The sequence below is a fragment of the Mus caroli genome, unplaced genomic scaffold (assembly GCF_978045245.1).
Source record: "Mus caroli unplaced genomic scaffold, Mus_caroli_1 scaffold_9, whole genome shotgun sequence".
Taxonomy (NCBI): Eukaryota; Metazoa; Chordata; class Mammalia; order Rodentia; family Muridae; genus Mus; species Mus caroli.
The window spans coordinates 49,891,842-49,918,389 of NW_028227264.1; the positions used below are offsets into that span (position 1 = coordinate 49,891,842).

Sequence of the window (26,548 nt, forward strand, 5' to 3'; positions counted from 1 at the left end):
AAATAATACAGAGATCCACGATGTGCAAAGATCAAGAACACTCAATCCTAAAAGATATTTTTTTTTCATTAAGCTCCACCCACTGACCCAGAGCTCAGGGAGATATGCACAATAGGAGGCAGAAAGATAGTAAGAGCCAGAAAAAATGGATGGACCAAGAAAACCATGTCTTCCAGACACAGCAGGACACAGTATAATGCACTTACAGAGACTGTGGCAGCATGCAAAAAAGACTTCCTCAGGTTCAAGCTAGAAGGCATCCCAAGGCTGAGAGGGGGAACTGGACATGGGCTCTTCCCTAACCAAGAAGCTATCTCCAACTGACAACCACTTGCAAATGAAAAGTCATTTTTCTCCAATGTCATCTCACTGGGCATATAAACTACACTTAAGGGTGGGTCCTATGCCCAGCAGTACATGGACAACACAGGGTAAGCTCAATGACAGTTTTGCAGGGTTTTTTTTTCTTTCTTTCTTTTCTTTTTCTTTATTTCTTTTTAGGGGGGCAGGGTTTCTCTGTATAGCCCTGACTGCCCTGGAACTCACTTTGTAGACCAAGCCGGCCTCAAACTCAGAAATCCACCTGCCTCTGCCTCCTGATGCTGGGATTAAAGGCATGTGCCACCATGCCCGGCTTGTAGGCTTTTTTCTTATATTTAAAAAACATTTTTATAGTTTCTGATTTTCTGGTTTTGTAGATTTGTGTGTATGTATGTATGTATGTATGTATGTATGTATGAGTGCATGTGTGCATATGTTATCTCTATGTATTCTCTATGTATGTGTGTTTGTTTATGCCACATGTCTTTTCTTTTTAAAAAAATTTGTGTTTGGCTTGCCTTTTTAAATTTTCATGTTTGTTTTCTAAAGAGAGAAAGGAGGTATGAACTGAATGGGTGGGGAGGTTCTGGGAGAAGGTGGGGGAGAGAAGGTATGATCAGAATCCATTTTGTCAATTTTCAATAATATAAATAATCTGGAACAAAGCAAACAAAAAATCAGACAAAGGAAGTGATATGAAGGAGTTGAATAGAAATGTTGCTTTGATTTCTGTAACTCACATTTTACTTTATGTTTCGTAGCTTTGGAAGTCATTCCTGAGTGCAGCTCTGGGGTGGGAACAGTAATTTTAGCATTTGCTATGCATTAGCTTGCTGTGCTTGAGGGCTGCTTGCTTCATGAGCACTGTTGCAGTATAGTCAAGCAGGTCCTTCCTGTGCTGTCTAAATTTTATTTTTGTCAACTTGTCACAACCTAGAGTCACTTGGAATCTCAATTGATGGATTGCCATAATCAGATTGATCTGTGGACATGTCTATGAGAGATTGTCTTGGTTGATGTTTGATGTGGGCAGGGAAGCAGTGGAGCACTTAGTGCATTGTGGCTAGCACCGTAACCGGCCAGGTTGTCCTGAGCTGAAATAGAAACAACCAGCTGAGTACCAGCCAGTGATGGTTTCTGCTTAAGTTTCTGCTTTAGTATTTCTGCCCCAGAACTCCTTTATATAATGAACCTGGAAATATAAACTGAAATAAATCTTCTCATGATGGGAGCATCTTGTATCTTTAGTCACTATTTTACTTTTGCTGGTACTTTGAGCACTGTGCAATCATCTGCTTTTTGACCTAAGTGGTTGGAATTCCTATGAGGACACTGGAGTGTAAGAGGAGAAGTTTGAATAGATGTCACTGAGTAACTCTGCAGTTTGAGAGTTTAATTACACTGAACTTTGCTCCTGAGAGCCTTATCAAACCTGAGCTGACTTGTGATTTCCTAACAATAAAAACTATGTATTTAGTGTTGATAATACCCCACCCTATGTTAGTAATAAAATATTTTATTATCTATGTCCCTGTGAGCAGGATAAGAGGATAAATATATGAATTATTCTCACACTGGATTCTAAATGCACTGAATTTCTTAACTTTGACTAATGGCAAAATATTCATTTGCATAATGATCTTGGCTTTACCAGGATCATCTGTAAAGAGCTGTCGAACTCCTGGCTGGTTGGAGTTCTGGGCACTTTTTTGTGCATTTTTCTTGGTTTAATTTTCATCTTAAAAACATATTTTGGTATCACCTTTATAATAAAAAGGCAAGAAATTCTTTATTACAAAAGGAAATTAAAAGGCTTAATCACACCCACTTGACTCTAAGTTTCAATAGTTAAACGGAAATTATAAAGCAAAGTAGCCATTGTCTTACTTGTTTGCTTCACATGGTGACAAGAATGTGGTTTTGGCTTCAAATAATTTGGAACTTCTTTCCTTACTCTACTGGAATAAAGTCTGGGAGCTCTATACCTGGAGGAAAGTTCACAGCTGCTTACATGGAACAATATTTCTTCTGTCGTTCTGTGGTTGCCCCACTGCTGGGAATTTTGTTTTGTGTGACCAACTCAAGAATCTGGAAGGTCTTGCAGCTTTGTCCCTATCAACAGGAGAAACTGTTTTCATGTCAGCAGAGTCAGCCAGTGAAGCCACAAACAAGATCGTCATTTCTGACCATTTTTCTGTGCATCAGGATGCATTATTCCTTTAACAGTCTTAAGCGACAGCATCGCCATTTTGGTCTTTAAAATTCTTACTATATATACTCATTGGTATTTTGTTTGTATGTATGTTGTACCATTTGCATGTCTAGTATCTGAGGACAAAAGAGTTATGTCAGGACCCCTTAAAACTAGAGTTACAGACCATTGTGGGCCACCATGTAGATGCTAGGAACTGAGCCACTCCTTTGGAAGACCAGCCAGTGCTCCTAACCATTGAGCAATCTCTCCAGTCCAGTATCACCATATTATATGAGTATATTCAGGATGTACAATAAACTAGACCCAGACATTATCACTTATTTTATCTAACAACATCTATTGCTTAGAATGGAAGTAAAATTTATTTGTGAATGTAATCAGAGGTTAGAAAATCTTCCTTAGTAGGAGAGTGTTACTATCAGAACTACTTGAGAAGGACTGATCAAGGTGATATGTTTTGTGCGTTAGGTGGGAATCCTGAACAGAGTCTTCAAGCAGCTGAGACATGAATTTCTAAGAGGTAACACTGGGGTCTTGGAAATGCTGATGTGCATAATGCCATTGAAGGGACAACCAGGAGCCCAGATCTTTCCTCCCTACAAAGTAATGACAATTTTGGAATGTAAACTTCTGAAAACAAAGAACTTGCCAGTTACTTAGTACTTTTTACATTTCTTATGTTTGTTTTATACTTGGTGTGCATAGGCACTCAGCAGTCACCAGCTGAATAAATTAAGACAACCCAAGTAAATGCAATGGTGCATAATAAACGCTACAACAAAGGTGGAAATCAGTTTTATTAGAGAAGGAAATGATCTCATTCTTTCTGGTGGATTTAGCCATATCTCAGATAATCACAGGTAAAGAAGAATGCAGACAGGAGCCCAGACTTTGAGGTATGAAGTAGCATTGTGGGGGCTGTCACTAACATGTTCAAGTTTTTATTCTAAGATCACTGCATCTAGAATCAAGGAGCAGAAGCTGGCTCTGAACTTGGAGATCCCAGACCACAGGATAAGGTCCTGTGACTTACTGCAAGCTTTGGAATACTCGAGGAACATGAAAAGCTCCCTACCCCACTTCCCATGGCAATAAAACTAGTGTAAATAAACACAGTTTATGATGAGATCTTCTTTGTTAACAGTAAAATATCTGAGATCAGAGCTAAATCAGGGGCTTTTGCAACAATTGATGAAAGAGGCGATGAATGATTAAGGAAGTGATGAGAGCAGACAGTTTGTACAGCAGGGTGGTGTGTATCTGTATATGAGGTGTGCCCGTCCCCTCTGTGGGTGTTGGGGGGGTTGACACTAGGTCACATTCTACATTCCTAGACAGCCTGAAATTCACTATATAGACCTGTTTGGCCTCAAACTCACATATATCTACCTGCCTCTCTACTGAGTGCTGGGGTTAAAGGCATATGACTGACAGGGAATGGGAAAGTTCCATTAGCTTGCTCTCAGGAACTTAGCAACTGATTATGTCATCATCTGCTCCCACTGTCACCAGGTGAGCTGGGTGTGTGCTGAGGATAAAAAGGATCTCTAGCCACTCCGGCTCTCTCTGTTTGTTCTCTGTATGTGTCCCCTATCTCTGCTCCTCTTCCCCCTCTCTCTGCCCTCATGACTCTCTCAAATGCCCCATGTCTACATGTCCATTTGTCTGCCTCTATCACTTCCCCAGGTCCTCCCACCTCTCCTGTCCTCCAATAAACCTCTTTTATACCAGATCTGTTGTACAGCATAATTTCGCATGAGCCTACCAAAGTACCTTCCCTCTCAGAATTATATTTTGTAGCATTGCTCACTGTGGGTGCTGGACACTGAATTCTGATCCTTTTTGAGAGCATCAAGTTCTCAACTACTGAGTCATCTCTTCAGCTCTGTTTTGTATTGTTTAAGACAAGATCTCATATCTGTTTATCTGGTTAAACATTTTTGATATTTATTTATTTATTTATTTATTTATTTATTTATTTATTTATTTATTTATGGGTTTATTGCCTGCATGTATGTCATGTTCTTGCCTTCAGAGGTTAGAAGAGGGTATTGGATGCTCAGGGCTAGAGTTACAGGTGCTTGTGAGCCAGGATGTGAGATCAAATCCAAGTCTTCTGATAGAGCAACAGGGACTCTTAACCCCTGAGTCAACTTTTCAGTCCCGTTTAATCTGCTCTTTAAAAGTTAAAAGTAGTACAAATCCTTACTACCAACATTAACTACTGTCTACCAAGCTCAAAGTCTTACATCTGTGCAAATGCTTGATACTATCTTTAAATTGTTTCTGCCACCTCAAGTTCAGCATTTTCCCTCCCACACTTCCTCTTGTAGCTCATATCATCTTCCAATAAATGGAATTAGAACCTTGCAACTCATCTTTCACCGATGGTTTGAAATAAATGGCCACTTCCTTTCCAGCTTGAGAATTTATATATAGCCTGTGCCCTGGACAGTTCTCAGCCCTACTCTACCGGCTCTTGGGTGTCAGGGTCGAGTGGGTGCAGAGTCAATGACACAGACTCCAGACCCTGGGAGCAGATAAGAATGCTGTTGTAAGCTCATCTGAGCACTGCTGCAAGCCCTTTTAATACCCTCCACCCACGCCCCCATTGATTCCAAGAAAGTATCTCTTCTAAACAGCAGTTCCTGATTGGCTGGCATTATTTGCATCAGCAATCCTTGCTCTTTCAGGCAGTCCTCAATTAGGTCCTCCTGCAGGATATGATTTTGCAGCTGCAAGACCCCCAGTGTTTACATAGAGGCCACCCCGCTAGAGTAGTCTCCTACCCAGTTTCTAGTACTGATCCTGATTGCTTTCAATAAGGTTATATTTCACTCAGTATCAGAAGTATCTTTCTAACGAAGAATTTTGAGCCAATGATCACTCAGCCAGACACTGTGAGAGCCACTACTGCTGGCAAGATAAAGATGAACTCAGTCTAGCAAAGAGCCCCAGGCTGTCGTTCTGGAGCCCCAGCCCAGACCTGACTGACATGCAGGAGAGGATTTCTCTGCAGTCTCTGTACATGTATGTGATCTTGCTATCCTTCTACTGTAGTTCCTGCTCCCCCCCCCCTTTTGTTCATTCTTTGATTACCTAACTAATTCCTATTCATAGTTTAGAGCATTATATGATATCAAGTTCATTATTTAGCCTTCTAAACCCAGCCTTCATCTCCCTTGGTGGATGACTGAAATTACTTTGTACTGTGACAGTTCTCTGCACACATTACAAGTGGATGATTCTTATAGTGGTTGAAAATATCTGAATGTAACCCTATTCTTTTGGAATTTGAGCTCATTGAGAGAGAAATGATCCTTTGTGCTAATTATACCTTTTCATTAATATAGTACCTGATACACAGAAACTGCACAAAAACTTGTTCAACTGCCGTAGACAATCACAGTAACTGAGAAAGAAGTAGGACCCATAGAGAGAGGTGTAAGATGAAAATCTGAGATGTGTTATGCATTAACTTTGAATTGCCTAAGAGGAAGGCTGGTCAAGAAAAAGGCTGCAAGAAGTAATAGTAAATGCAGGAAGAATAATACTGAATCTATTTTTTATTAGCAGATGGTTAAACAGAGTGAGTTAAACAGTGTTCAAGCAAATGGCAGAAAAAAAATCCCCCAAACAAAAAAACCAAAACCAAACCAACCAAACAGCAACAACAAAACACAAATGTATTTGCTGGGAAAGTAAATACACAATTTGCAGCAAACACTGGAAACATCTCACTGGGCATCACAGCATCTCCTAGGAACTCAATCATATACTTGAACTTCTTTTGTGACGCAAAGTTTTAGACACTTTCATAGTCTTTGCCGTGCCTGTGTGAGCGAGCACTTGTGCAGGAAGATGGTTGTCGTTCTGACAGGTTGTCATCTTGTTACCAGGGCTCTGATTGGTTGTTGCAGTATCGTAGCTGGTGGAGTCCAGGGAAACATGACTCAAGGCAAGGCTGTCCACACTGTGGGCAGAGTAATTGTAAACCATCTGGAGGAAGGCTGATTTGGTGTTAGTCTTCTGCTTGCAAAGAATAATGTAGCACTTGGGGAAGAATATACAGCAGAGAATCCCATAATTGGATATCAGAATGACTATAATCTCCACGGCGGGCAAATACTTGCCGAATGTGGTAGTATAGACGGGGATGAATGTGATCCAAGCTATGAAGTAAATCAGCATCCCAAAGGTCAGGAACTTGGCTTCATTGTAATTCTCAGGAAGTTTCCTCCCCTTGAATGCAAATACAAAACAAATGAAGGCCAGAACTGCGATGTAGCCCAGCATGGTACCAAATGCCAGTGCTGACCCCTCCTCACATTCCAGGATAATGACTCTAGGCAAGGAGATATTCTCTTCCACAGTAGGTGCTGCCAGGACCAGCCAAAGAGTGCAAATGACCACTTGAATGCCCGTGCAGGTAAGAACAATGGGAACAGGCCTATAAAAGCACTTCAGGAACATTGTCAGCTTGGGGTCAAAACTGAAAGCTAGCAAAATTTTCAGGGACTTGGTCAAAATACAGGAGACACAGAGAGTAAAGCTCACCCCAAATAAGGTCTGCCTGGTTTTGCATGCAAAGTCTTGTGGTTCTCCAATAAAAAAGCCCGTGCTGGCAAAGTTAAGGGCGTGGCAGATGAGCATCACATAGCAGACCACTAATCCTCCAGATGATTTCACGACAGGTGTCTTCAGGTTTCTTGTAAATATTATGCCAATGGCCAGAACAAAGGCGATTCCAAGTAGGGAGAGGGCAATGAGGAGGAGAGCCAAGGAGTCATCCCAGTCGAGATACTCTACTTCCTTTTCGAAGCAGGTAGTGCTCCTTACTGGGGCCCAGTGAGTTTCATTGTTGCATAAAAGGCAGTGATCCATATCTAAGAAGGCAAAGAGGTCAGTTCCATTCTAAACATTTAACTAGGTGGTTGTCTACAATACTGTATAAAAAAGCAAGGTCAGGGAAAGTCATATTAGTTACTTATTCAAATTAAACCTACACAGAACCCAGATAAAGTGGAAGAGGAAGGTAAATGGAAGAGATGAGGAAGATGGGAAGGGTAATACAAGAAGTCAGAAGGTTTGTTGGGGCAAATTTCTTCTGAAAATCTATATATACTAGTCTCTTAGAATCTTGCTGTTACTGGTATCCATTTGGGGACCTTGTTCCTAAACGTGGTTTTGGAATTACACAGAGCTCAAGGCCATCTCCTCCCTCTACGCCTATGATTTTTTGTAATCCTGTCCAAGCTAACTATACTGTGTAAGACTATTCATGAATCTGTCTCTCAAGGACAAAAACAAACGGAGGGGTGGGGGGGTAGTTCAGTGGTAGAGCATGGACCTAGTACACATAAGGCCCAAGATTTGAGACCCAGAATGGAAAAGAAGGAAATCTATAAAACAAAAGGTAAATTAGAATTAAAATAGAATCCTGTCTATTAGAATTAATAGACAGAAAAGAAATAATTTAGAGGTGTCATTGTGGGTGTGGTGGTGAGTGCCATTACCTGTCTCATTACTGTAGTGGTTTTCTGGGCAGCTCACACATTCATAGCAACAGCTGTGCTGGCTTCCTGTAGCTTTCTTCATTTGACCAGGGCTGCATTCCTTGGAGCATTTAGATAGAATTTGCTACAGTAAAAGAAAAAAAATCCAAATAATTTAAAAAGAGATTATTCTAGCCATTCTTCACTAAGTAGCATTTTTCTTCCTTCCTTCCTTCCTTCCTTCCTTCCTTCCTTCCTTCCTTCCTTCCTTCCTTCCTTCCTTTCTTCCTTTCATTCTTTCTTTCTTTCTTTGCTTTTTGACAGGATCTATGACTGATATAGACTTCACTATATAGTGCAGGCTGGACTTGAACTCACAGAGATTCACCAACCTCTGCCTCCAGAGTCCTAGGATTAAAAGCATTCACCACCATGCCTGGTAACACTTACTGCTTCTATAAGCAAATGGAAATTAGCTCTTTCAGAGAGCTCCCAGCAGAGGCAAAAGCACATATGACTAAAGCTGACAAAGTGAGGGTCTGGGAATGTCTGATTCCAGGCTGAAATTCTGCAAGAAAAATAAGACTTCTGTGGGTTTTTTTTAAAGGAAAAATTTTAATTTTATGTGCACAAATCTGTCTCTCTGTGAGATCTGTGTGTGAGTCCCTGTGTTTGTGTGTGTCTCTTTGTGTTTGAGTCGCTTTCTTTCTGTGTCTGTCTCTGTCTCTCTGTCTCTCTGTCTCTCTCTCTCTCTCTCTCTCTCTCTCTCTGTCTCTCTCTCTGTGTGTGTGTGTGTGTGTGTGTGTGTGTGTGTGTGTGTGTGTGTTCCATAAGAGGGTGTTGCATCCCTTGGAGCTGGAGTTACATGTAGCTGTGAGTCACCAATATAGGTTCTAGGAAATAAACTCAGTCCTCTGGAAAAGCAGTTAAGTGCTCTTAGCCACTGAGTCATCTCTCTAGCCTATAAACTTTTATACTTTTATAAGAAAGTTCTTAAGAGTGGATACCTTTGAAAAACAAAGCAATGGGATATTTAGAATTTAAAACTATTGGATTTTCAAAATCCAAAAAATATAAAAAATGTTTTAAAAATATTTTAGTTTTGGTAGCATTCAGTGTGGTATTTTAACATATGACACAATGTGTACCACTCAACTCCATACACCCTTTGCTCATCTGTAACTTTTTAAAAAAAAAGAATTATTAATTTATTTTATATATGTGAGTGTACTGTCGCTGTCTTCAGACACACCAGAAGAGGGCATCAGACCCCATTACATATGGTTGTGAGCCATCATGTGGATGCTAGGAATTGAACTCAGAACCTCTGTACTCAGTACTCAGAACTCAGTACTCAGAACCTCTGGAAGAGCAATCCGTGCTCTCAACTTCTGAGCCATCTCTCCGGTCTGCTCACCTGCAACTTTTAACAATAACTACCCTATATTCAGCTTGGCTACTTAAGTTTTCAAATAAGAGACAGAACATATGGTGTTTGTTTTTCTGTGCTTACCTCTCTTTAACATAATATTCAAAGTTCTCATCTTCTTACAAATAACAAGATTTCACTATTCTCTATAGCTGATAATCTCTTTTGTGTGTGTGTATACCACATTTGCTTACAATAATAATTAAATCATTATGAAAATTTAGATTGTAATTATGTATCATTAGGAAGAACAAAAGTGCAGACTTCCTTCTTAGGAACACACTACTTTTCCTTCCTTCATATGAAGAGATTGGAAATGCATTCTAGAGTCCTGTACATATAACTTTGAAATAAAAATTGAGGTATAATTATTTGAGGTTTTGGACAGTGACAAGTGACACTACAAGTAGCCTGTACATTGACAAGTACATCTTGAAATCTGACCAAATGATCAAAGGTATTGTTGGCTTTTACAATAGCCTAGATATGTATGAACATCTCCACCAGGAAGAAAGACTTGTTCTCTTATTGGTAACCGTCTAAACCTTCACTCTGGAGCCTAAAACGTCACTCCTCTGCCTCAGAGCAGATGCCTCACAGGTGCACAGATTCTGTCCTATGGAAAATGGAGACAATTTTCCTAACAACTGAAAAATAGTGCTTCTTGTAAAAATAAAAGATAATTCCATTTTTATTCAGTGAAAGGAAGGCAGTATATGGTTTAAAAGCCCAGTGTAAGCTGCAGTACTTAGCCTAAGGCAGTCTCATCAGAGGGTGATTGACAAAGCTGTGATAACAAAGAAGAAAAGGAAAGTTTGGGTGCACAAAGGATGGCTGCATTTCTGCCTCCTAATGAAACGGTCTCCTACTTTACTAATCTATCTACAAGGAGGAGAAATGTTGTTGAAGAAACTGGTTTTCCAACAATACTGTGTTCATTCTTGCACTCACTAAATATTTTCTGAGTGATTGTTAGTATGCCAAGCATGGTTCTAGTTGGAGCCATGGCAGAGAACGAAACAGAATTTTTTCCCCTCAAAGGTCTTCAGTTCTAGTTAACCAAGTTGACAATAAAAAATAAGCAAAATAAGATAAAAATAAGCAAAATGGGCAAAATAAGAGATGGTGACAACTGAGGAAAAAAATAAAAAAGACAGGAAAGTGAACAAAATTAGATAGGTTGATGATACAATGTTTCCTCTCTCCTACCCTCCCCTTCTTTCTCATTTCTTCCCCTCTCTTTTCCTTCTTCCTTTCTCTCTCTTACTCCTTCATAAATCAAACACAGTGTTAGACGTGTATGTGACAACTGAGCTACATCGCAAGCTTAGATGTGTGCTTTGTTTTTTCTTCTTTTTTTTCTTTCTCTCTCTCTCTTTCTTTCTTTCTTTCTTTCTTTCTTTCTTTCTTTCTTTCTTTCTTTCTTTCTTTCTTTTTGAGGCAGGATCTCACTGTTAACCCAGGCTAATGATTCTCCTGCCTTAGCTTCTCAGATTCTGGGATTACAGGCACTCACCACTATCCTGGTTCAGGTGTGGCAATTTTAAATAGAATGCAACAGGTGCAGATCACTTGCATTAACAGAAAGGAAGGCACATATGACAAAGAGTGGGGACTGTGGAGTTACAGGAGAATGGAAATTAAGGGGAAGATGGAGGGAGACAAGGTGTTGGAGACAGAGAACAGTTTAAAAAAAAAAAAACAAAACAAAACAAAACACTAGCTTTTACCTGGAGAGAAATGTGATGGCCTGGAAGAGTTTTGAGCAGAGACCTGCATTTTCCAGGATGTCTTACAAACAGACTGAAGGGGTTCGAGTGTAGGAGGAGCAGTTACAAAGCTAACACTGACCTGGATGAGAAGCAACTGTAGCTTGTAGTGGGGGGGGTGGGGCAGTGGTACATCCAGCATGTAAAATGGTAATCAAACTTCAGACTCTGGAAATTAAAATTTCAGTGGGTCTGCGGTGTTCGAGTGTGTTGTGTTACACACCTACACACCGGGAGCAAGGATTCCATCGGGGTGCCCCTCATAGGCAACTAACAAAGGAGAGTTGCCGTTTCCTGAGATGCAGGAAAGAATATCAAGAGCTTTGTTTTGGAGATAGTCAGTGAGGACAACCATCAGATAGATATCCACATCCACGTAGAGATGCCAATTAGGCAGTCGGCACTTATTTGAGTTAAAAGATAAAATCAAGAAGCCACCAGCCTCCCACAGAATGACATTATTTAAAGACAGGAAGGAGCCTGATAAGGTCACCAAACAGACAAAAAAAGAACAGAGCTGAGCCCAGGCACCCCAGTGTTCAGAGGGATTGGAAAGATAAGGACCCAACAAAGGAGGCAGAGGAACAGTGGCTAGAGACACAGGGGAAATCAGGGGAGTGTGGAGTCTAGGAAGCAAATGAGGACTGTGGTGTTGAGGAAAGAATAAGTGGCTGTTAAATGAATTATAATGATGTTTGGACTTCGTGTAAGTGAGCTAGAGAAACAATTTTGATAGATTATAGGCAGCTTAAAATAGAATGGAAGGAAACAACTTGGGAGCAGTCAAGATATTTAATATTTTCAAGGAGTTTTGTTGTAAAGAGAAATAGAGGCTTGGGCAGCAGATAGAAAAGGGTGTGTGAAATCTATGCCACAGTTGCCTTTTGAGTACCAGTGAATACAGGTTTATACTACTATGTAGACAGCATAGAAGAGAGAATCGTGGAGAATGCAGGAGACTGTGAATCCTGAATCAGCAGAGCAAAGCCTTAAACAAGAGAAGGGGGTGGGGCCCACTGGTAAAGTGGAAGTGAAGCCTGAGGAAGGAGCACAGCAGTCCATCCACAAAACCAGATGGAAGCATGGGCTGCTTCAGGAAGCGCTGCACTTCTTTCCCCAATTGCTTCACTGTTTGAAGAAGAGAAAGTAAGATCAACAGAAGACGATGGAACGAAGTCAGAGAATAATATAAAATGGCCAACTAGCAGAAAAAGAGACTTAATGCTGTTAGAAAATAGTCTGATTGATTGCCCAGCAACACCGAAGGTCCACTGGACACCGGAGATCATAAATGCAATGTAAAACTAGTGAACAATATAAGGATCGTATCCCCACTCCTGCCCTAAGTTCGTCTACTGAAGGGATGCACACAGAGTCGAACACAGAGTGAGTTGAATTTTGCCAATATTAAGGAGAGAGAACACTGAAGACAAAGGAGGGAACAGAGGCTTTATGCAAGAATGTTATGCTAGCTGGTCACAGAATTTAGGGAAGGAAGGTGGGTCAGTGGGTAGTGAGAATTCATCTATCCCTGGAGGATCTGCCGGAGAACAGGACTTTCCCACGTGATACACTATTTGACCTGAATTCTGCAAAACAGCTTAGGACAAAAATCACCTTAAGTTTCCTGAATTCACGTTTTGTTTCTTGGTTTGTGGTGATGAAGACGTCATGCTGCAGGTCATATTCTGCCATCTTTGTGACAGTCATGAGGCCATTGGTCTCCTTCCAGAGCACGACGTCATAACCAGTATTTAAATCCCCATGGGCATCAAAGTGAAATGAATTCCTTCCATCAGTGAATGTCACGTTTTTCAGCACGGCAAGTAGCTGTGAAAGGTAAAAGTGTGGGTGAACAGTTTACAGTGCATCTTTTATCCCCATGATGACACTGCATCTCCGAGAGTATGACTTAAACGAGAAGAAAAAAGACACTTGATCCCTGTTTCGGGATGCTTAAATATATAGAACAGTTTAAGAAAGAGCCCACCTCCCATTCTAGATTTGATCTCTGCAGAAGTTTTCCTTCGTGAAATTGTAAAACCAGATCAGATTTTAGAGAGATTTTAGCTATTTCAGTCTATGAAACTGAAATCTGAGCTCTTGCATTCATTCACGTGGCAGACTTTGGAGCAGGTAGGGGCTTAGGGATGGTAAAATACATCTTGTCGTCTTTCCGCTGAATGTCTTAAGTCTGTCCTAGTGATGAACATGCAATAAAATAGCCTCTAGATTTTATTCTAATTAAGTTACAAAATGATTTAGTTCTTGAAGAAAGAAATGTGACTAAAAATTACCTGACTTGCTACCCAATTTGTGAAGTGCCAGCCACATTGAGTTTGTGTGTGTGTGTGTGTGTGTGTGTGTGTGTGTGTGTGTGTGTGTGTGTTCGAGCGCTCTCTCTCTCTCTCTCTCTTCAGCATTCATCACAGCCCCATTGGTTGCCTAAGTCCATGGTTCTATTTGACTTTGATGGATTAAAAAAAAAAACAATCTATGGGAGAGGGAGAAATTATTCTGAGTAGAATTACTCTACTCAATGTATTTTTCATTAATTTTAAGTGTTTTATTTTTGTCAATATAATACAAGACATTTGGTCTTCTTGCCCCCCTCCTTTCTCTGTTCTAGCCTCTGTCCTCGGGACCAGTGAACTCACCCCAAGAGAGCAGCTTCCCAATAAACTTGCATTTAATATAATCTAATCTGGCTTGAATTGGCTCATTTCCCCAGTGGAGAAATAACTTATCAATCAGGGCTTACTTCTGTGTCTCCTAAGTTCTCGAAATCCAGCATCTCCAGCATAGGATGCCAATATTTCCCCCACCAGACCTCCATATTTCTCCATATTTGCATTTTAACATACACAATAGCTGCCCAGAATGGGAATGATTTGTAACATGTTTGTGTGTTTCTTTCTCTTTTAGACATAATCTACTCAAAGTGTTCTTTATCTATGTTCTCAAGTATTTGTATCAGTCAAAATGTTCTTTCTACAGTGGAAACTACATCATCATTCTGCAGCTTGGCAAGTCTGATCCCTAGGCATAGTTTGCAGCTTCCTTCTATCAGCAGCAGGAGCATCAATCTGGTAAGGTGTTAAAAATACAGATTCTAGGTTCAATTAAGACAATTTAATTACACATCAAATTTTGTGAAGTCCTATTGGGCAAAGTCTTTTGATAAGTACCCCACATGAGCTCCTTGTGTCATTTGCTTTCAGCTTCCTTTCAAGACTCCAGTCCCATGAAGTCCAGAAGACGCTAGCCTTTTGGAGAATATTCTTTTTAAAAATCAATAAATTAAATCATTGCTCCCTCTTGGTCAAACCCTCTCACAATCCTTTCCCACAAGCCCCTGCTCTTCTCTGAGTGGGCTAGCACTTCCTCGTTGTTTCCCAACCCTCACACATCAAGTCTCTGTGAAGTTAGATGTATCCTCTCCCACTGAGGCCAGACAAGGGAGCCCAGCTAGAAGAACAGTTGCTAATGCTGAACTGGATACCGTAGTTAGGTGCTAGGCAGCCATCCTATGTTTGTATGAGGTGCTGTATTGTGTCCTCGTGTGTGGTAGTCAGCCTTGTAATCATCTGATTATGTACCAAATTGGCTGTTGTAGGAGGGGATTCTGTTTGCCTCCCCAGGTTATCTCTAACCCTCACTTAACCTGAAACACCCAGGCAGCCAACAAATACTTCCTAAGTAAACATGTGAGGAATGACCACTAGACATTTTCTCATCTCCTATGTGCCACTCATTACCTTAAATGGGATCAAATAGAAGAAGAAGAAGAAGAAGAAGAAGAAGAAGAAGAAGAAGAAGAAGAAGAAGAAGAAGAAGAAGAAGAAGAAGAAGAGGAGAAGAAGAAGAAGAAGAAGAAGAAGAAGAAGAAGAAGAAGAAGAAGAAGAAGAAGAAGAAGAAGAAGAAGAAGAAGAAGAAGAAGAAGGAGAAGAAGAAGAAGAAGAAGAAGAAGAAGAAGAAGAAGAAGAAGAAGAAGAAGAAGAAGAAGAAGAAGAAGAAGAAGAAGAAGAAGAAGAAGAAGAAGAAGAAGAAGAAGAAGAAGAAGAAGAAAGGCAAAAACAACCCAGTGGCTACAACATGAAGAAGGTTCATCACATATACCTGAAGAACAGTAAAAATCTGCTAAAATAAAATAAGAGTAGCTGTGTACAATCCCTGAACATACTTCCCACCAAACATAGAGATGGAACACTGTCCTAACTCCATTGCAATCTGAATTTAATTGGATCTAAAATCACTCATTGGATCATATGATTATTAGGATATTTTGTTGGAGTGTGTGTGTGTGTGTGTGTGTAATGAAACAACTACGAATGCATCCTTGATTAGGGATCCTAAATGTTATTATTATTTTTTAATATAATGTCTTATAATGATTTTCTTCATAAAGAGACCATTGGTTGGATGACTTGTCACTTGTGTCTGGCACTGCTTATTACGTGACTCATTCACATGAAAACAGCACCTCATCCTGTCTCCTCTTTTTCAATCTGTTTGTAGAATAATAGGTTCTCAGAAGCATAAAAAGCAACCTCACACTCATAAATAAGATGTTTAGGTTACGTTTTCCCAAGTGTACTTTTTTCCGAGATGGTTGAGCTATAGTTCTAATTTAAAGTACTTTTCTGGATCTTTCGTAGATCAATAGCTCTGTCTGCTTCTGTTTTTTTTTCTTATAATTCTTCCTATTTTTTCATGTGTATCCTTTAGGTTCAGTTCCTGGTCTCTGATGTTAAGGTCCTGTTACTGAATTGGTTCTTGATCAGTCAGTAACAAAAGCCATGGACCAATTGCTGGGCACAGGGTTCAGTCAGGACTTCCAGGTCACTGGAGGCAAGGGAGGAGAACTGAGTTTTGCCAAGATTTGGAGAGAGGAGAACTGGGCAACAATATGTCATCTCAAAATGGAATGGCTATTATCATTTTGTCTAAGCTCTGCCCCACAGTTTTCTGGCAACAGTCAGGTGTGCCTGACTCACTATAAAAGGGGCTGCTTGCCTCTCCTCTCTCTCTTGCTCTTGCTTTGCCTTCCTCCTCCTGCTCTGTCCTCTTGCCCCTTCCCCCTCTCTCTCCACATGCTCATGGCCAGCCTCTATTTCTCTATTCCTCCTCATCCTCCTCTTCCTCTCCTCCCCCTCCCTGCCCTTTTCTGCCTCTCCTACCCTCTCAACTCCCCTCCCCATACCCTGAATATACTGTATTCTATACTATACCCTCATGTGGCTGGTCCCTTGGGAAGGGATGCCTCAGCATGGGCCTGTGTAGGTACCCCCTCCCCCAACACATCCAACAAGCATATCCTCCCTCTCTTTATCCTTTTATAAACACATCAATAGCCACATGGGCTGCTCCTACACCTACATTCGAGTGGTCAGGTGGAAGATAGTGGTACCCAGCACTTGTGCCCTAAGACAAGTTTTAAAGGAACACACAAAAAAATTGCCTGAAAATGAGCAATATATACTCCACAACATGTACAATGATTATGTATCCATCAAAAATAAAATTAAGTAAAACTTAAAAATTAGAAAATTTAAATACATAGTTCAAGGGCTGAGGATGCAGCTCAGAATGAGGGGGTTCCCTGTTATGTATGAGGCCTTGAGGTCAAACTCCAGAACCCCAGAGAAAAACAATACAAACACAACAACAACAACAATGAAGTAAAGACAAACACAAAACCGTGAAAATTACTCATCTAAATTTGCAAGCTGGTTATTTCAGTCATCATTGCTTATAGGTGCTGTAGGTGATTAAAACATGCATAACAAGGGCTACGATGGAGCTTCTGGAATCACATGATTAGCTTTTATGAGGCTATTGGTTCAATTCTAAGCAACAACAATAAAAGTGATGATGATAAAAATGTAAATGTCATTCTAGATGCCACTTATATGATCCAATTGTTTTATTTTATACTACCCTCTGTTCACTCTAAAGGGCATATATGTTGTAATATGGTCCTTTCTCAAGACCTATAAGTCTGGCTTTGAATTTGCATAATTGAGAAGTCTGATTCTCACAAGTAAAATATTATTGTTAAAAGGAGTACTTTCTTTTACATGCTTTGTTTAAGATCATTAATAATGTGATTTTTCATTAATTAGAGTCATATTAAACTTTAAGTTTTTCCAACATTATCCAAGAAAAGAATGGAAAACATTCATTTACACACAATTTGTATTTCATTTAAAGGTTATTGTAATTTTGGTTGTGAGCCTAGCCTTTAACGGCTGAGCCATCTCTCCAGCCCTTAAAGGTTATTGTAATTGTCCTAATACCATCCCTTTGAAGAAGAGTCTAGGGGGCTGAAGACATGGCTCAGTAAGTAGTAAGCTCTTGAAAAGGACCCAGGTTCCATTCTCAATACCCATATAATGGCTAACAACCATCTTTAATTCCTGGACATTTCTTTTTGGCTTCAGCAGGCATTTCATGCACTAAGTACACACACAAATACGCAGTCAAAACACTCATATAAATGAATCAAAACAGCAAATCTTTAAGCAAAACAAAACACAAACCTCAAGTCCTGAAGAGAACATCCTACAAAAGATAGTAAGAACATTTAACTAGAGGACAGAATTGTAATGCACCTGTTGTGCAATTCGAGGGGATATAAGAAGACCAGGCCTGGAGTCATGTCTATGGTGTTTCTTGTCCTTAGTTTCCTCATATACAAAACAAGCATCCCTAATTGAAAAATGCTACAAATCTGAGGTTTTGGGCACCAACTTGATACCAAAGTGAAAAAGTCTACACTTGACTGCACTGGCACAGTAAATCTGCATTAAAAATATTCTATAATATCACCTTTAAGTTATATGAACAAGGCAAATATAAGCAAAGATAAATTTTACATATAATGCTTGCTCCGTACCTAAGAAATCTAATCTGCAATATGTATAGCCTGGGCATCTCAGATGAGGGAAATGTTATTGTACTTAGTAGTAACCAAAATAATCTTTCCACTTCCATGATCTAAATAGTTGAATGGGTAAAAATCATTAAAGAATATAATGTGTATGACATACTGAAAATAATCCATAAATCTGAGGAGGAATATAGCACTATTCTGAATGTCCTCAGAAGAGAAGACAAAATTTTGGGGCCCAGGGAAAGTAATGAGGATAAAATATAACTATTATCAAAAATAAAAACTTATTATTTGCAATACAGGTCATACAAACACTGGCAGTTTCTACTTGCAGAAGGGATAGGGTTAAGAGTGCTTACTGTGGGTCTTTGTAAAATGAAGCAAGAGGGGAGAGGAGGAGATGATGGTAGGGAATAAGCTTGGGTATGCAAGTGAATACCTCCCACGGCTGAAAGGCGTTGGCTTTCTTGCAGTCTCGAGCTTGGCACAGATCCCGGATGGCATGACCAAGGGCGAACACTGCAAGCTGAATGCTATAAATGAGTCCCGGCTCAGTATAATGCCAGAGGAAATCATTTCTCTTGAATAAGTGGTTTTCAATGGTCTTGGTAGTATCATAGGTCAGAGTTGCCTGAGAATAGTTGGATATGCATTGGCTCAAATCACCGTCTTTGATGTATTTACAGGCAGAAAAGAGCATGGCAAATTCATGTAGGGGTTTGTTATTGTCATCGGGGTACATGTGCAGAGTTTGAAGAAAAGAATGGAAAGAAGACATATCTCCTCTCCTGAAGGCAAACCCCACCACTTTGCCAAGCTTCTTAACATTAGGGATGGTGATAATCTTGGTAGCGGTTGACCAATTATCACTAGCAATCCAGATCTTACTTATTTTCCTTTCAATGGCTTTCGTGAAGAGATTGAAAACATGGAATTTTCTCAGAAACACCACAATGACATTAACCTGGGCTTCTGCAATGATCTTCTCCAGAGTCTGGTTAATTCTCATTTCAATGGTATTATCTGAGAGGAAGGCTGGCAGAACCTCTTTGAAGGCAATGCACACATTGTTTTCAGCAGCCTGTATTGCAAATGTGTTGAGAGCTAGTCTTCCATAATCGTCATCGGTTGTGATGGCACCAACCCAGTTCCATCCCGATTGTCGGATCAGGTGGGCCATTGCTTTAGTTTGGTAGAAGTCACTGGGCACAGTCCGTAAAAATGAAGGAAAGCGGATCTTGTCACTCAGGATTTCTGCAGTAGATTCATAACTCACCTGAAAGTGGAGAGAATCTTTGAGTGATGGTAGGGGAGTGCAGGAGCCAGTCATAGTAAGCTCAGTTCCCTTTGATTCCTACAGCCTCTTCCTAAATTCTCTCTCTACAAAAAGATCGACTTATCTTAGCACCCAGGGATGTTTAGTTACTTGCCTTTTTTGAACCTGGTTGATGTTATTATGGAGAGAGCAGACCCTCAGAGGTATGTGTCTTTTCTAAATCAAGTTAAAAATGTTCAGAAATTGGTTGTTGAATATTGCAGAAATTACTTCCTAGCTAATTCCTACCTTCCCCTGATCCTAATAGCAAATGTGATGGATAGACCAATGTATGGAAGGAAGTAGAACAAAAATTTTTCCCTAATTGACTGATTGGGTAATAAAGATGACAATCACTGGGTGAGGAGGAGGCGGACCTTCTGGGTCCAAGAGAGGAAGAGGGAATGCAGGGGAAAAGAACTGCCTCCTTTTGGACAGGGAGGTAGGAGCAAAGCAGGCAAAATGTAGACTGGAGATTGTTTGATCTGGTGGCATAATCCACCAGAATCCACCATGGAAGATTTCTAACATAAAATAAATGAATTTAAAATGATAGATTTCGAGTCCAGCTGTTGTGTTATCTGTTGTTTCTAAACTAAGATTATCTGGTGTTTTCTATTTTGAAGTGAAGCAACTTAATTCCAGGGGAAGGGTAACCACAGTGGATCGTGGGGCAATTTTGGAGCTCTGGAGAGGCAGAGCCAGCATTGGTGGGAGAGGCGCTGATAAGGGGAATCCTACCATCTCATACCAGAATGGAAACAGACAGACCACCAGCTGTGTCAAGCCGGTGGTAGCCTGGATTGTTTTTTAATAATTACTGCAACAGTTGAATATTGCAGAAATTACTTCCTAGCTAATTCCTACCTTCCCCTGATCCTAAGAACAAATGTGATCGATGGACCAATGTAGGGAAGGAAGTAGAACAAACACCTACCTGTGGCATGAGCTGTAAGTTCAGCATCCTTGAGACCGCGATAGATGTTTCAGAGTAGCCAGCACCTATGACAGCCTTGACCCTTGGCATGTAGCTGGAATAGTCACACTGAAAGACCACAGTTTCTCTAGAGCAGTTGAATTTAGAGAGGAACCTCAGAGTGGCAGCCATTGCTGCTGTGACTTCGGTACAAGTGTCATAGATTTCATATCCCAGCTTGACTCCAGATAACAGTGTTGAATTATTGATCATCTCAATGCTGTGTATCATAGCCAGAGTTTGAAGAAAAACTGATATTTCAAAGCTGTTGAAAAAAAAAAGCATTTTCTGAAACAAAGCATAACAATTCCCAATTAATATGGAGATATCTCAACCATGTCTCTGTCCTTTGATGAATAATTTTTGGATGAATCAAGATGATTATATGAAAAGTGTGAACTTTATTTGAAAATAACCATTCCCTCCCCCCCCATCATAAGTTTTAGCAGAATGTCTTCTCTTTGCTTGTTGGCAATTTCATTAATGTAAACAATGTACCTTTCAAAAATATGTTTTTAATTAAAATAAAATTTTATCTCTGTCCCCCTTCTCCTTCCAGCGCCCCTCCTGCTAGTTATTCTCACTTAGCCCCCCATGTCCTTCCAACTCTAGCTGATAGCCTCTTTTTCTTTGATTATATATATATATATATATATATATATATATATATATATATACACACATATTTCGGTTGCTTGTATTATACAGTTTCAAAGCTGATCACTCTGTATTGAATAACCAATTAGGAGATTCATTCCTGAGAGGGACTAGGACCCTTCCCAGCAGCCATTAATTGCCTTAGTGCCTTGATTGCAGCCATGCCCAGTGCTTTCTCCAACTTCCCCAGTAAAAATACTTTTAATGGAAACCTTTAACAGGGACAATGTCAAAAACAAGTTTCTTAACTACTCTACAGCACAGCATTTAGCATTTTCTTGATAAATCTTGGGTTTGTCCTGAACATTTTCTTTGATACTCTGTGATATACGGTATGGTGAGTTTTGTTCTCTTTTGCTGTTAACATGTAAGCATTGTATTGCCAACAGTGCATATGCTTCTTAGGCTTAAATCCTATCTTATAGTTTTGTAGTTTTAATCTGCTGTGGTTGGAAATCAGATAAATGAGACTTTTACAAATTTAAATTTTTATTTTTAAAAGTAATTTTTTGAGAATATAATGATATCATATCCTTCCTTTTTCTTTATTTAAACTCTCCAATAACCCCTCCTTGCTTTCTTTAAAATACACGAACTCTTTTTTAAATTATTTGTTACACACACATGTCTATACATATATATTTCTAAATAAATAAATAAATATTTCTAAAGACTTTTATGAATTCCTGTGTAAAGGCACATAGTTGTCTAGAGAATGATAACTAGTGTAAATCAGATACACAGGTGTTTCAGGGAACATTTCTTGCTTTGGGATTATTTCAGAGACCTCAATAAATTAATCTTGATCCACTGTTATTTCATTCACTGTTGTACACAAACATTATATGCCTAACCTCATATATAATAAAAGATCAGTGGATCTCTTTTAAGTGGATAAAGGAAAACTACAAGGTTTTGATTCTAAAGTTTCCTTGGAGTTCATTAAATTACGATGGTTGTTTCTCGCTGTGAGATGTCTAAAGATGAAATGTGGGATGTCATTGTTATAATCCTTATCTAAAAAGAAATGAGAGAAAAGATTTTTGATTACTCTATAATTAAACCACACCATATTTTCATAGTCCCTTCTATGTAAGCTTAATGGTCTTGATTTACTCAGAGCTCAGAACAGGAACCAGGTAATGTCAGTACTTGTTAACCCGTGGCTCAGTGTTTATTAAAAATAATTTCTCTTGAGGAGTGACAATAAAGCAAAACATTTATGTGATTTTTTTCTTTCTAGAAGAAATTTGTTAGATCAAAAGTTTCATTTATATTTATCATTGCTTATTGGCTTAAAATTATGGGCTTCATTTTTTGGGGGTACCAAATTAGTGCTCTGAAAATCTTCCTTTATTATTTTGTGCCATTTCAGTTAATCACTAATTATAGTAACAGCAGCTCAGGTGGGAATGAAAGAAGGGAGGGTAGGATATAAGAATCTCGTGAGAACTGAAAACATTCTTATAGGGCTTAGAAAGCATGATTTGATAATGAAGTAAGCAAGCAAGCAAACAAACAAACAAACAAACAAGATCAGATGTGATGATTTGCTTTTGAAATTACAGCAGTCTGGAGGAGAATACAAAATAGATCAAGAGTTGAGGCTAGCTTGGAATATATAAGGAGACCTTCTCTTAAAACAAGACAGGCAAACAGAAAAGTAAAATAAAAGAAGACCTTAAGATTATATCAAGTTGTAATCCGAATTTTAAGTCACAATTTTAAGTTTGATGGTCATATTGTGATACAAATTGAAGCCAAGGCTGCCTGTGTCCTTGGAGTTTATCTGGCCTCATTTTCACAGATAGGAACTGCAAGTCAGTTTCACAAGATCAACTGAAATTAACTAAAACATCTTGTTTTCCTTAAAAACCAACCAAAAAACCCAAACCCTCAATCCATCTGCAACAGCCTTCCCCAGTTTTAGTTTTCACATGACACAGTCCCAAGAATTACATGCTACAGTTCACTCACCAAAAAGGAAAAAGAAGCATTGATAAGTATACTCTTTAACATACTAGCAAAGGATTCAATTATTCTAGAGTGCAACAAATACACCATTGTTAAAATGTGAACATGAAAAACCCAACTGTGAACTTTTTAATAAGGCATAAAATAATAAATCTATTTTATAATAATGAAGCACTTGCTGAGGGTGACAGAAATATAAGCATGCTGTGTGTGTTTCCTGTAGTGCAGAACAAGTTTCAACATCCTTGAAAGTGACTTCAGAGATTTTTTTAAAGACATGATAAAACAAAACAATAAAAAACAAAACAAAACAATGTTTTGTCCCTCTAAAGCATTCTCTACCTCTGTGCTTGAAAGCTGATTACACATATAGGGCTGAATAATCTATTTTAAGAATCACAAAACTAACTAGATATTACTGCAAAATACACACATGTTCTGTTTTTTTTTTTATGTCACTGAAACCAAGCCATCTGCCTGTCTTAGTCTTAGTCTTAGCACAATTTTGAATTGTGTGTAATTTTTTTTTAAAGTTTTACTCACCCAGCACATTTCTGGATTTGTGGTCGTCTGGGATGGTCATCTGAGGACAACATTTTTTCATGAATGGCAAACAAGCCACCAATCATGATATGTCCAGGAGAAGTGATAGCCACGAAGTCATCTGGGGTACGACAAGACTGGGAGGTATTAAGAATAATCACGAAGCAAGTAACTACTGTAATCAATAAGGCCATATTTCTGTCGCATTTGCTCAGCTCATGCGGGTTATTAAGAGCCATTCAGCTCACAGATGCCAAAGATAAGATTCCTAATTTTTCCTAAACACTTTGGAAGCATGGGACAACGTCAAGGACCAGAAGTGTTCAATATTCAGATTCTTGATGATAGTGAAAACAGTTCTTTCACCAATAAGAACATGTCCGATTCCAAGAGTCTCTGGTGTGGAGCATGTGACAGTGGGCATCTGAGAGCTGGAGATGAACTGATGGAATGCAAACAGAGGCATGCTGACAGAATTGTAAACACAGATCTTTAGGACATTGTATTCTTTGACTCCAGAGCAAAGTTAAGGGATTTGCTTCCTGTTGGCTTTTCTTTTGAAGCTCATTGTAGAATCTTCTGAAAGAAGCAGACTGGGAAAAATCCTTCTGCTTAAAAAAAGGGACAGCTCTTATTTTCAAGCATGCTGCCTTCAATGCCAAGGAATTACAGTAGTTGATCAGCTATTTAGAAAAGAATTCTTGCTTTTATTTATTCTTTTTTATTTCTCCTGGAAATCTCGACTTTAAAAAGATAACATTCAGTTGACTTAGGCTTTTATCACTTTCAGTAGTAGTAGTAGCAGCAGCAGTAACAGCAGCAGTAGTAGTAGTAGCAGCAGCAGCAGACACAAATGGCTTTTATTGTGCTGCAAAAAACTAAAAACATTTTGAAACTTATCAGAGAGGAAAAAAAGCTGTGTTGCAGATCACTATCATTTATGTCATTATGTTGTTTATTCACTTATATTTATTTGTTACCATAAACTTTGAACATGTTTTTAAATGCTTATACATCAGAAATAAGTATTTTCCTGGTATGTTTTTACTTGTTTGTTTGGACCCATGACTTGTCCTTGGCCCACACCCCAGAGTTATTCCCTAGCTACAGTTATTATCTCTTGGAATTTAAGGGAATCCAGAAAATTCAGTAACTTAGGCATCGTTGAGAATGAGTTTAAAGTTTATTCTTCAAAACTAGTCTTTTAAAAAATACTTAGCCATATTTGTTTTGTTTTGGCATTTTCTGCATTTTTGTTTTGATTTTTCATTGTTTTATTTTTATTTGAGAGACAGAGAAAATGGAAATGATGCTGAGTGGTTAGGGAGGTAGGGAGGATCTGGGAAGGATTAGGGCATGGGAAAGAATATGTTCAAAATATATTGAATGAAAATTATCTTTTAATTATACGCAATAGGGTTGCTAAGATGGATTAGAATGTTAAAGCACTTGCTGCACAACACTGATGGCCTGAGTTTGGTCCCTGAAACCCATGGAGAAAGAAGAGAACCTCTACCCATGCAGTGGCATGCACACACGTACATATACACTTTGTGTATACCAACATGATGGAGAAATTAACACTTGCTCTAAAAGATGTATCTCACTAGAAGGCAGCTCTAAGTTTAATATCTCTCTGCCTTATGGAGGGTAGTAGATAAACTTCTAAAGGAATCATAAGGACACAGCTGCATAACAGATATTGTAACATTTCAGAGTAGCTGTAGATTCAAAGAGGCATGACGTTAGACAGACTGAGGAGTGGAGCCTCATCTCATTACATGGCACCAAATGTTTTCTTTTTAAGTTAGTGCAAATAAATGATATAAATACCAATCTCATTATGACATTTTTACATATGTATATCACTCAGTTTGTTCATAATCACAGCTATTATGCAAATATTTTTACAAATGTTTTCTAGACTTTTCTACTTTCTGGTAACAACATTTTCTAATAGGATGCAAGGCAGTGAATTCAGTTGTCCATAAACTTTAATAAATACAAAAAAGTTTGGAGACTATTCAAATGCTAAGTAATTTGCATTTTAACCAGATTTCTTGTTATTTGCATAAATGTGTGTGTATGTGTGTGTGCATGTGGAATTAAGTGGCTTTAGGAATTTTGCTCAGGTAAACTCAAAGTTCTCATAAAATTGTAAGTTCAAAGGTGATTTTTGGTAAAATCATACTTAAAAATAGAAAATTAATAATTCCTGGCAAAGTGATTGTGCTAGTTAGATTTGGTCAACTTGAGACAAATGAGGGTCATCTGGGAAGATGGGATCTGAGTTTGTGAGCCTGATCTGTCGGCATTTTCTTTTTTTTTTTTTAATTGAACGTTTTATTTGTTTATATTTCAAATATTATCTCCTTTCCCGGTTTTCCCTCAGAAAACCCCCATCCATTCCCTGTTACCCTGCTTCTATGAGGGTGCTTCCCCCCCCCCCAAACACACACAACTCACTGCCCTGACATTCCTTCACACTGGGCATCAAGTCCTCACAGGACCAAAGGCTTCCCCTCTCAATAATGCCAGTTATGGTCCCTTCAGTTCCTTCAGTCCTTCCCCTAACTCCTCCATTGAGTCCCCTGTGATCAGTCCGATGGTTGGATTTGAGCATCCACATCTGTATTGGTCAGGATCTGGCAAATTCTCCAAAGAGACAGCTGTATCAGGCTCCAGCCAGCAAACACATTTTGGCATCAGCAATAGTGTCTGGGTTTGGTGTCTGCCTGTGGGATGGATCCCCAGGTGCGGCAGTCTCTGGATGGCCTTTCCTTCAGTCTCTGTTCCATTCTTCTTCCCTGTATTTCCTTTAGACAGGAACAATTCTGGGTTAAATTTTTGGAGATGGGTAGGTGTCCCTATCCCTCAAACAGGGGACCATGCCTAACCTTTTAATATGGTCTTAATAGGTTCTCTTTCCCCTTTGTGGAATTTCAGCCAATGTCATCC

The 26,548-nt window shown here is 39.2% G+C and overlaps 1 protein-coding gene across 1 annotated transcript; it reads right to left on the minus strand.

Annotated features, from left to right (window-relative positions):
- Nucleotides 1-6,307: 6,307 nt before the first annotated feature.
- Nucleotides 6,308-23,784, minus strand: Gprc6a (G protein-coupled receptor class C group 6 member A). Its single transcript, XM_021175105.2, has 6 exons — nt 23,591-23,784; nt 20,378-20,681; nt 18,565-19,401; nt 12,847-13,059; nt 8,053-8,176; nt 6,308-7,422 (listed from the first exon to the last, which is right to left on the minus strand). The coding sequence occupies exons 1-6, from the start codon at nt 23,782-23,784 to the stop codon at nt 6,308-6,310; spliced, it is 2,787 nt and encodes a 928-aa protein (XP_021030764.1).
- Nucleotides 23,785-26,548: the final 2,764 nt, after the last annotated feature.